The sequence below is a fragment of the Convolutriloba macropyga genome, chromosome 3 (genome assembly GCF_964194025.1).
Source record: "Convolutriloba macropyga chromosome 3, txConMacr16.3, whole genome shotgun sequence".
NCBI lineage: Eukaryota > Metazoa > Xenacoelomorpha > Acoela > Convolutidae > Convolutriloba > Convolutriloba macropyga.
Genome location: NC_134470.1, coordinates 3,092,015 through 3,104,636, shown reverse-complemented (window position 1 = coordinate 3,104,636; position 12,622 = coordinate 3,092,015). Strand labels below are relative to the sequence as shown.

Here is a 12,622-nt window from a genome sequence, read left to right as displayed (position 1 = left end):
AGTGTTGATGAATGAACGAAGTTGCTGATTCCATTCGTTCTTCAAAAACTATTCTCAGGTTTCCCACTTCAGAGTCTAAAGGACTAAATCAGACAATTTTTGAGCGTTTAATTGCACTGATCTTACTAAATTGATTCAAGTTTCAGTTAGATTAGTTATTACGGTACAGCAGACGTAATATCAATAATGCAATGCATGTATTTTATGAATGTAATATTTAGAAGTAGAAAGAAGGAAACCAATTTTGGCGCTTTTTTATTACACTTTTAAGTTTAACTTCTTAATTATTGCGGGCTATAGGATATGCGGCGAAAACTCGATTAGGCAAACACATTTTTTGCATCCATTAAGCGAAAATTTTGAACGGCACTCAAAATCCACTTCACGCTGTAAAAAAACTCAAAAGTCCTAAGCAAATGTCTGTGCATAAAAATTAGTAAGCAAAGCACATATAAACTACCGTTTTGCAAACTATTTTTCCCCTCGCTAACGTTAACATTTTGGCAAAGGTATTTGGTACAAAATACGGACTCAAGAGTCCAAAGCATGTTTAAAAATTTATTGCTTTATCCTGTTTAGAGTTATAGAAATATCAGGAAAAATGTTGCCAAAAATGCTGGATGAGCATGAAATGAAATTCTGCAAATGCTCCATATTAAACAAAATTGAGACGGTTTTCGTGAGCTATTATGGTGTGGAGACATTTGTTAGGGACAACTAATTATTTTATTGCGTCAAGTGAATTTTAAGGTACCGCTTTTGAATGTTTTAATTAGTCTTCGCCTAATGTCTTCAAAACTTTAGTTCAAAATTTTTGCCTAATGGATACAAAAAATATGTTCGCTTTGTCGAGTTTTCGCCCTAATATCCCCCTTGTTGCGTAATCTAACTTGCTCTTTCATAATTTGCGCTGCTGACTATACTTACGGCAGTTTACAGTTTACTACTGAAAGTATGATCAAAAAGTGCGCTGAAATCAATTTCATTTTTTAACTTTTAAATCTTGATAGTGGTCGTGAAAAGCTCTAAGCTTTAAGGACAATGATGCCTCCCTCCTGATGAAGCAGGCAAGAATTAAATTAAGACCCCGCCTGTCGTTCGAGAGCAATTCGTCCGAATTTAGTAGGTTTATGTAAATTTGGTGTTAGTATTTTGATTTATTTTTAATTTTCAGGTGTTAGCGAGTGCATCGACTCATTACTTTGTGGGTACAGAAGACGGAGAAATTGTTTATCTTGATTGGACTCTGGAAAAAGACACCGAAACTGGCAAATTAGTCCGTACGTTTGCACCTCTTTCAATTTATTAATTCGCCTTGTTTTTCTTAAACATTGTAATTCCAGTTTTTGAATTTTTCCAAACTGATTAAAGATCTGTTTAAGATTGATTTGTCCTCGCTTTCTGAATTATAATAAGACGATCTAAGAAGCATAAAATTGTAATGGAGCATACAATCTTTGGACTGTAAACCACTACTACCTCCTTTGTTTCTTATCTGATTTAGAATCCCATTATTGAATTCTTAATGACTTACTCAGTCCTTATTCATCTTAATTTTTGAATAATTTTCGTCGCACAGGTTTTTGTCTGGCCAAAAAATTTCGTGGCTTTCGTCCTGACAAACGGGATAACCAGATTGAAGACTGTGGGAATTAAATTGCTCAGCTTTTCTCCTAAAGCCTTAGTATTCTATAAGTATGCGGTTCATCTAAACTGCTGAGGAGACAAATTGATTGTGTGAATAGCAATTCTTGGGGTCGTCGTCCTCCCCAACACTTCACCCCCCCCCCCCCACCCACCCACCCACCCAGCCAGCAGCGTTCTGCCCAGGACAGTTTACGCAGGGTTCATTTTACAAAAATAGATAACCCCATTGTTTGGGTTGCTCTCTTAGCTGGATGGTTCTTAATCTGATTTCATATGTATTTTTGACCATGATTTTGAAAATTGAGATAGTTATCAGTTGAGTGGTCTTTATTTGGTGTACACTTTCAGACAAATCGCCTGAATGGGTGAAAGTGACGCACGATGGTCCAGTGAAGACCCTGGAGAGAAGTCCTTTCTTCAAAAATGTCCTCCTCTCAGTCGGAGGATGGAACTTCTCCATCTGGATCGAAGGCACTCCGGTAAGTCATATAATCATACAGTTTTACTACCTGTTTTCTCTCCCCCCCCCCCCCCCCCCCCGTGAACATTATTTTTGTTTTCATTACAGCGATTGAACAAGAACTGAAATCTTTGTAATTCACATTTGGTAGAGAGAAGGATTATTGGTGCTTGCGTATAGCTTAGGTGACTCTGATTGAAGTCGCTGAGAACTTCTGGAGTTTATCGAGGACCGCGAAGCGACTCGAGATGTTAAGCCAGAATTTCGAAGTGACTTCTGCAGAGTCACGTAACCTTGCTTAAAACACTCAACTTGCACGATTTTTAATGACGAAAGTCGATGAATGTCAACTTCTTGCTATTTATATAGCAACTTCTGGCATTTTGACTTCTGGCAGTGCAGGCTTGCGGCATTTTATAACGTGCACGTGCGTTTTTAACGAAATTTGCGACCCGTCCCCCCCCCCCCCCCCCAGTTTTTTTATGCCCCCAAGTCCTGTGTAAAAAAGCACGTACGCCTGGGGGTCGTAAAAGATATAAGCCCACTAAGCTGGGGCCACAACATAAAAGATCCACAAAAGGCACAATTACGCACGTGATCAAACTTTGAAAATGATTTCAGGAGCCTCTTATCCAATCACAAAGCCACAACTCTCAACTGACCAATGGGAGATGGAGTCCCTCCAGACCAGCTGTTTTCTTTATATCCAAGTCTGACGGGACTATAGATGTGTGGGATCTACTGGACAAGACCTCGGATCCCGTTCTTACCCAGAGTGTCAGTCCACACTCCATCACCAAACTTAACCCTATCAAGATATCCAGTATGTCCATCACTAGACCTTTCTCGTTTTCTGAGGGTCTTTACCAGTATGCCCCCACGACAAACAATGATGGGGGGCTATAATGGGAAAGACCCGAAGATGTGTGTTAGTAATACAATGAGTATGATGTGGGCGTGAAGGTTTTTGCCCACTGATTAGGGGTGGGGTGGGGGTGATGTAGAGGATAGATCCAAAAATTGTCACTTTAATAGCTGCTTGACAGTTAGCAGAAACATATAAGGTAGCCACATCATGGAATAAGTGCAATGCCCCCCCCCACCTGTATAGTGGTCAGATGGTCAGATAAACATTTTTCGAATCTTTCGGGTCCATTTTGTGGCCAGCTTAGTGGTGTCATCAAAAATAAAGGCACGTTCCAAAATTTCGACTCCCTCTGAGTTTGAATTTTATGTGATTCGAATTCTTCATTCGAAAAATTTATATCTTTTTTTCATGTAAAAAACTATGATCCACCGATTCATCTAGAAATATCAAAACCCGGGTTGACTAAAAGTTTTAATCATAGAACTTTCATATTATGGACCATTGACTTCATAAATCAAAAAAGTTTTAAAAGATTGGTAAAACTATAACTTTGCCATAAATGAAAGTTCTATGACTAAAACTTTTCCATAAATATTTCAGAGCATGCAATGAGTTTTTCATTGGAAAAATGTTCTTTACTTTTTTCCAAATTTTTTTCTTTTTCTATGAATTTCTATGACTACAACTTTTCCATAATTCTCTGTTCGCTTAAAACTCTATTTTTCAATTTTAGTTTAGTTTTTTGAAACATATTTTCCCCCCTTTTCATGATGTATTTAAAATTTTAATAAAAATTTAATTTCATAGAACTCCCTTTTATGAAAGTTCTTTGACTACAACTTTTCATAGACGCCATAATATGAAGTTGTAATTTTATAACTTTCTGAATTCAGTCAACCCGGTTAGTCCATCGATTAACTTCACTGAGAGCCCAACCCGGGAACATAATCTGAGTAATGTTGACAGGTAACCAGCAGCTCCTGGCGATTGGAGACTCCTATGGAACCCTGCATGTCCTGGAAGTACCCTGGGTGTTCCGACAGTCCTCCGCCAAGGAACCACAGTTAGTGATGGGATATTTGATGAGGGAAAAAGACCGACTGGAATACATGGAAATGAGGAGAGAGGGAAGAGTGGGAGAGAAGAGGGAAAGAGATGCCAAAATAGCACACCAGAAACAGGTACTTGACCCAACGATGGAAAAAAGTCTTTGAACGGTTTTGGCTATTAATAGAGAGAAACCTACGATTTCGTTTGCTTAAATTGGACAAATTTAGATTCGTTCACATTATAGCCCCCACCCCACCCCAGCTTATTAGTGGTCATATAACGTATAGCCCCTCCTGCCTCAATCATGATGAAGATACCATAATATAGGGCTATAATGGGAAATAGCCTAATTTTTTGCTTAAAAATCCCAGAATTTTAAGGAATGTCAGTTTAATAGTTCATTTTTGCATAATTCGGCCTTAATTGTTCTTGCTGGGTTCCGTAGATTTATAATTCATCCAGAGAAAGATCGTAATCACAGAAAGACAGAGTCGCAATGACCTAAAATCGGAGGCCTGTAGTTTGAGGCCTGAAAAGAATATGGTCAAAGACCTTGTTCCCTGAAATACGAGCGAATTCTTACAAGATCTTACAAGATTAATTTTTCCTTACAAGATTCTAACAAGATGAGTTTTTTCTTACAAGATTCTTAGAAGATTAACTTTTTCTTGCAAGATCGTTGAAAAAATACTTTGAAGAAATAGCCTAGAAACCTAGGTAAAAAGCGCCCAAGAATTGCCGAAAGTGACCTATACTACGTTGTAGGAACACATACCGAAAAAACGCTCTCCTACGTCCTATCCTATAGCGTGAGAATTGTTTAAAGAAAAATAAAAGGAAGCATCACAAGAAAAGCAAAGGCATCGTATTATCAATCTATCACAACATGAAAGCCGGACAAGGTCCTTCGCGCGGTTGCTTTTTTCTTGTTTTCGAACTTTTTTGTTTTTCTTTGTTTCTTTTCTTCTTTTTGAAATTTTGTTTGCTTTCTCCTTAAGTCTTTTCCTCGCTCTATAAACAATTGATCTTGTCAAAATGATTTCGACAAGTTTTGTTCCACTTATTTTGGAAAGGAGATTCTAGTCACTTTAGATTTTCTAAATTTTGTTTTAACTATTCAGAATATAATGCTTAAAACTTGATGCCAGTGTTTTTGGCTGAACTAATCTGAAGTTTCCTTCATTTATTGATTCACTCATTCGTTCATTCATTCATTTTCCAAGATGAAATATACTGGGTATACTAGGTGAAAAATCGATTAGCTGAACACATGTAGCCATTAAAGCTTTGTGGAGATTAGGCGAATATCAATTGAAACATTTAAGGATGGTACTTCAAAATCCACTTGACGCTATTAAGTACTCAAGTGTTACAAACAAATGTCCTTACATGAAAATGAGCAAATAAAAAACATTTAAAATGTATCATTTTCGCAAATTAATTTTGTCCCTCTGTAACATTCTGGCAAAAGTATTTGACAAAAAAACGGAGGAAAGAGTAGAAAACCGGATAAAAATTATTCATTGTTTATTCTAAATAGTTAAGAGTTAAGACATTAAAAAATGAGAAAACTGGTGCTATAAATGCTGGACGGACATAAAATGAAGCGCCCCCAGTGATTGTGGAATTTTTATCGTGTAAGATCTGACAAATTTCTGACAAAACCATATTGCTAATAGCCTGTAAGGGGATGCATCTTCTTATCAGATCTGATAAGACGTTTATCAGATCTTATACGATGAAAATTCCTCTTATAAAATCTTACACGATAAAAATTCCTCATATAAGATCTTACACGATAAAAATTACTCTTATAAGATCTTACACGATAAAAGTTCCTCTTATAAGATCTTACACGATAAAAATTCCTCTTATAAGATCTTACACGATAAAAATTCCTCTTATAAGATCTTACACGATAAAAATTACTCTTATAAGATCTTACACGATAAAAATTCCTCTTATACGATCTTACACGATAAAAATTCCGTCTTATCAGATCTTACACGATAAAAATTTCCTCTTATATAAATTCCTGAAGTTTGGTATATTCTTCATATTGAAGACAATTCAGAGTTGCTCTCAAGCAGTAGCCAAAAAACTACAGCATGCAACACTTAAGTGCCAGAGCAACAAAGAGAAAAACATCTTATACTGTCTTTTAAGACTTAAAGGTATTGTACAAAAGATTATTTGAGTGGCAGGGGCTTTCCCCGAAGCGGTGATTATCAAACTAGGCTGAAAATTTTTTTCAAAGACCAAAACTTTTTTGGACTGCTAAGTTTAGCCATAGTACCCAGTTAAGACTCACAATAAAACTGCCGCCAAAACAGAATCAACAAGCATTTTTTTATTTCATAATTGGTTAGCTGACCGATTATTTTTTTACTTTCATAGGACCTTGACTACGTTATACGGTTTTATTGAAATAATTAAAACATGTAATATCAGATCTTACACGATAAAAATTCCGTCTTGTCAGATCTTACACGATAAAAATTCTGGTAAGGGGAATGTTTATCTTATAAGATGTTTTATCAGATCTTACACGATAAAACTTCTGATAATAGGATTGTTCATCTTATAAGATGTCTTATCAGATCTTACACGATAAAAATTCTGATAAGTGGAATGTTTATCTTATAAGATGTCTTATCAGATCTTACACGATAAAAATTCCTCTTACCAGAATTTTTATCGTGTAAGATCTGATAAGAGGAATTTTTATCGTGTAAGATCTGATTAGATCTTACACGATAAAAATTCTAAGTCAGCATCTTATCAGATCTTACACGATAAAAATTCCAGAATCACTTGGGGCTACAAATGCTCAATATTAAAAAAAATGTAATAGTTTTTGTAAACTATTATCATGTAGACATTTGATAGGAACACTTGAGAACTTTATAGTGCCAAGTGGATTTTGAAGTACCTCTTATTAGTGTGTAATTGGTTTTCGCCTGATTTCCACAAAACTTTAGTTCAAAATTTTTGCCTACAAAGGCTGCAAAAAATGTGTTTGCCTAATCGAGTTTTCGCCTAATATCCTACACCCCTAAATTACTACAGAACGAAGTACTGGAAGAATTTTCGACATTAATCTGTTCACGGGAGGAAAAGTGAGACAGTGTTTTTGCTTTTAGTTGGACGCTGCTGCTGCTAAAATAACAGAAGAAGACGAATTAGCCCAGGCTGAGAAAGAGATGCAAGACTACCTTTCACTAGAACACAAATTACAGATAGAGTTGGGCTTGAAAGAAGAAATTCTTTAATTCTCACCACCCATCCAGTAAAACTTGTTTTGAAATCTAAATACATGTCATTATTTTAATGTAGTTTGTTGCGCACATCTGTGATTTTCTCTTGAATAAATTGAATAGTTTTCATATTGATGTCTTATTGGCTTAGAAGTTGAATGAGTTATCTAATTAACTCTCAATGCTATTACAACAGTTGCATAACTTATTAGTGCGCCAGCGAGCTCTGCAACCCAAAACAAGACACCACTTTGAAGCAAAAGTATTCATAAAAGTTTTTTTTCCCATGGGCCAAGACAAATGATCTCAAAAAAGCAGACAAAACTTTCTCAGATGAAATAGTCCCAACTAGATATAGAGTTAAACATGTGCACACCCGTTGACACCCAATTATCGGAGAAACTCGTAAAGTTATTCATATGACTGTCTGTCAGTAAACAGATATGAAGCTGATTACATTATCGAACTTACCAAATTGTGTATTTTGAACTAAGTTTTTTGGATAGTATTAGTTCATATTTAAAAACAGCGCATTCAGAAGCTTAACTCATAGATTATGTTTGTTAATATTTTGTAGCTTGTATTCACAATAGTTTGACATCTAAAGAAGACTATTTTGTCTGGGACTATTTTGTCTGATTTTAATGGACTTTTTCGTCTGTGACTCTTATGTCAGTGAATATTTTTCAATTTGGGACTGTTTTGTCCAGACACGTTTTTTTCTAATTGAAGCATTCCTGTATCACATTTCAACAGTAAACAAACTAAGCAAAATGTCAAAAGCAATGTAAACAAACCTAACTCATATAACTTAGTTAGTGTTAATTCTATATGTGGGGACCACACTTTGATTATAATTTTTATGAAATCCTATTGGCCATTTCGGCAATATTGAAAATATCAAGTATTAGATGTTGTTTGCAGTGTTTTAGTTTTCTGTAACTGAAATGGATGCCATACAGTTTATGGCTTAGAAATATATCTTCGTCTTGTTTCAATAAGATCATCTTTGAAGAGGTGGCATCTAATTACTGCAGCAGCGAGCTCTGCAACCCAAAACAAGACACAACTTTGAAGCAAAAGTATTCATAAAAGTTTTTTCCCATGGTCCCAGACAAATGTCTCAAAAAAGCAGACAAAACAGTCCCACATGAAAAAGTCCCAACTAAACATAGAGGTAGAGGTAAACATGTGCACACCCATTGCCAACCAATTATAAGATAAACTCATAGAGTTATTCATAAGATTGTCGGTCAGTGAACAGATATGAAGCTGATTACATTATCGTACTCGCCAAATTGTGTATTTTGAACTAAGTTTTTTTGGATAGTATTAGTTCATATTTAAAAACAGCGCATTCAGAAGCTTAACTCATAGATTATGTTTGTTAATTGTTTGTAGCTTGTATTTACAATAGTTTGACATCTATTGAAGACTATTTTGTCTGGGACTATTTTGTCTGATTTTATTGGATTTTTTGTCTGTGACTCTTATGTCACGGAATATTTTGCAATTTGGGACTGTTTTGTCCGGACGCGTTTTTTTCTAATTGAAGCATTCCTGTATCACATTTCAAGAGTAAACAAACTAAGCAAAATGTCAAAAGCAATGTAAACAAACCTAATTCATATAACTTAGTTAGTTTTAATTCTAAATGTGGGGACCACACTTTGATTAGAATTTTTTGAAATCCTATTGGCCATTTCGCCAATAATGAAAATATTGAGTACTAGACGTTGTTTGCAGTGTTTTAGTTTTTTGTAACTGAAATGGATGCCATACAGTTTATGGCGCAGAAATATATCTTCGTCTTGTTTCAATAGGTAATTTTTGAAGAGGTGGCATCTAATTAGTGCACCAGCGAGCTCTGCAACCCAAAGCAAGACACAACTTTGAAGCAAAAGTATTCATAAAAGTTTTTTTTCCCATTGGCCAAGACAAATGATCTCAAAAAAGCAGACAAAACTTTCTCAGATGAAATAGTCCCAACTAGATATAGAGTTAAACATGTGCACACCCGTTGACACCCAATTATCGGAGAAACTCGTAAAGTTATTCATATGACTGTCTGTCAGTAAACAGATATGAAGCTGATTACATTATCGAACTTACCAAATTGTGTATTTTGAACTAAGTTTTTTGGATAGTATTAGTTCATATTTAAAAACAGCGCATTCAGAAGCTTAACTCATAGATTATGTTTGTTAATATTTTGTAGCTTGTATTCATAATAGTTTGACATCTAAAGAAGACTATTTTGTCTGGGACTATTTTGTCTGATTTTAATGGACTTTTTCGTCTGTGACTCTTATGTCAGTGAATATTTTTCAATTTGGGACTGTTTTGTCCAGACACGTTTTTTCTAATTGAAGCATTCCTGTATCACATTTCAACAGTAAACAAACTAAGCAAAATGTCAAAAGCAATGTAAACAAACCTAACTCATATAACTTAGTTAGTGTTAATTCTATATGTGGGGACCACACTTTGATTAGAGTTTTCATGAAATCCTATTGGCCATTTCGGCAATAATGAATATATTGAGTACTAGACGTTGTTTGCAGTGTTTTAGTTTTCTGTAACTGAAATGGATGCCATACAGTTTATGGCGCAGAAATATATCTTCGTCTTGTTTCAATAGGTAATTTTTGAAGAGGTGGCATCTAATTAGTGCACCAGCGAGCTCTGCAACCCAAAGCAAGACACAACTTTGAAGCAAAAGTATTCATAAAAGTTTTTTTTCCCATGGGCCAAGACAAATGATCTCAAAAAAGCAGACAAAACATTCTCAGACGAAATAGTCCCAACTAAATATAGAGTTAAACATGTGCACACCCGTTGACACCCAATTATCGGAGAAGCTCGTAAAGTTATTCATATGATTGTCTGTCAGTAAACAGATATGAAGCTGATTACATTATCGAACTTGCCAAATTGTGTATTTTGAACTAAGTTTTTTGGATAGTATTAGTTCATATTTAAAAACAGCGCATTTAGAAGCTTAACTCATAGATTATGTTTGTTAATATTTTGTAGCTTGTATTTACAATAGTTTGACATCTAAAGAAGACTATTTTGTCTGGGACTATTTTGTCTGATTTTAATAGACTTTTTCGTCTGTGACTCTTATGTCAGTGAATATTTTGCAATTTGGGACTGTTTTGTCTGGACACGTTTTTTTCTAATTGAAGCATTCCTGTATCACATTTCAAGAGTGAACAAACTAAGCAAAATATCAAAAGCTATGTAAACAAACCTAATTCATATAACTTAGTTAGTTTTAATTCTAAATGTGGGGACCACATTTTGATTAGAGTTTTCATGAAATCCTATTGGCCATTTCGGCAATAATGAATATATTGAGTACTAGACGTTGTTTGCAGTGTTTTAGTTTTCTGTAACTGAAATGGATGCCATACAGTTTATGGCTCAGAAATATATCTTCGTCTTGTTTCAATAGGAATATTTTTGAAGAGGTGGCATCTAATTAGTGCACCAGTGAGCTCTGCAACCCAAAACAAGACACAACTTTGAAGCAAAAGTATTCATAAAAGTTTTTTTCCCATGGGCCAAGACAAATGATCTCAAAAAACAGACGAAACATTCTCAGACGAAATAGTCCCAACTAAATATAGAGTTAAACATGTGCACACCCGTTGACACCCAATTATCGGAGAAGCTCGTAAAGTTATTCATATGATTGTCTGTCAGTAAACAGATATGAAGCTGATTACATTATCGAACTTGCCAAATTGTGTATTTTGAACTAAGTTTTTTGGATAGTATTAGTTCATATTTAAAAACAGCGCATTCAGAAGCTTAACTCATAGATTATGTTTGTTAATATTTTGTAGCTTGTATTTACAATAGTTTGACATCTAAAGAAGACTATTTTGTCTGGGACTATTTTGTCTGATTTTAGTAGACTTTTTCGTCTGTGACTCTTATGTCAGTGAATATTTTGCAATTTGGGACTGTTTTGTCCGGACACGTTTTTTTCTAATTGAAGCATTCCTGTATCACATTTCAAGAGTGAACAAACTAAGCAAAATATCAAAAGCTATGTAAACAAACCTGATTCATATAACTTAGTTAGTTTTAATTCTAATTGTGGGGACCACATTTTGATTAGAATTTTTATGAAATCCTATTGGCCATTTCGGCAATAATGAATATATTGAGTACTAGACGTTGTTTGCAGTGTTTTAGTTTTCTGTAACTGAAATGGATGCCATACAGTTTATGGCTCAGAAATATATCTTCGTCTTGTTTCAATAGGAATATTTTTGAAGAGGTGGCATCTAATTAGTGCACCAGCGAGCTCTGCAACCCAAAACAAGACACAACTTTGAAGCAAAAGTATTCATAAAAGTTTTTTTCCCATGGGCCAAGACAAATGATCTCAAAAAAGCAGACAAAACATTCTTCTCAGACTAAATAGTCCCAACTAAATATAGAGTTAAACATGTGCACACCCGTTGACACCCAATTATCGGAGAAACTCGTAAAGTTATTCATATGATTGTCTGTCAGTAAACAGATATGAAGCTGATTACATTATCGAACTTGCCAAATTGTGTTTTTTGAACTAAGTTTTTTGGATAGTATTAGTTCATATTTAAAAACAGCGCATTCAGAAGCTTAACTCATAGATTATGTTTGTTAATATTTTGTAGCTTGTATTTACAATAGTTTGACATCTAAAGAAGACTATTTTGTCTGGGACTATTTTGTCTGATTTTAATGGACTTTTTCGTCTGTGACTCTTATGTCAGTGAATATTTTGCAATTTGGGACTGTTTTGTCCGGACACGTTTTTTTCTAATTGAAGCATTCCTGTATCACATTTCAAGAATGAACAAACTAAGCAAAATTTCAAAAGCAATTTAAACAAACCTACTTCATATAACTTAGTTAGTTTTAATTCTAAATGTGGGGACCACACTTTGATTAGAATTTTTATGAAATCCTATTGGCCATTTCGGCAACAATGAATATATTGAGTACTAGACGTTGTTTGCAGTGTTTTAGTTTTCTGTAACTGAAATGGATGTCATACAGTTTATGGCTCAGAAATATATCTTCGTCTTGTTTCAATAGGATCGTTTTTGAAGATGTGGCATCTAATTAGTGCACCAGCAAGCTCTGCAACCCAAAACAAGACACAAATTTGAAGCAAAAGTATTCATAAAAGTTTTATCCCATGGGCCAAGACAAATGGTCTCAAAAAAGCAGACAAAACATTTCCAGACGAAATAGTCCCAGCTAAACATAGAGGTAAACATGTGCACACCCATTGCCAATCAAATATTAGATATACTCAGACAGTTATTCATAAGA

General features: G+C 34.9%; 1 protein-coding gene across 1 annotated transcript in view; it reads left to right on the top strand.

Annotated features, from left to right (window-relative positions):
• The window catches only part of LOC142335833 (uncharacterized), a 47,591-nt gene extending 40,174 nt beyond the window's left edge, over positions 1-7,417 (top strand). Inside the window, exons 8-12 of the mRNA XM_075384161.1 lie at positions 1,175-1,280; positions 1,996-2,126; positions 2,729-2,930; positions 3,942-4,156; positions 7,169-7,417. Of these exons, the coding sequence (XP_075240276.1) occupies positions 1,175-1,280; positions 1,996-2,126; positions 2,729-2,930; positions 3,942-4,156; positions 7,169-7,297 (783 nt within the window). The 3' untranslated portion in view covers positions 7,298-7,417. The remainder of the gene's footprint in view (positions 1-1,174; positions 1,281-1,995; positions 2,127-2,728; positions 2,931-3,941; positions 4,157-7,168) is intronic.
• Positions 7,418-12,622: the final 5,205 nt, after the last annotated feature.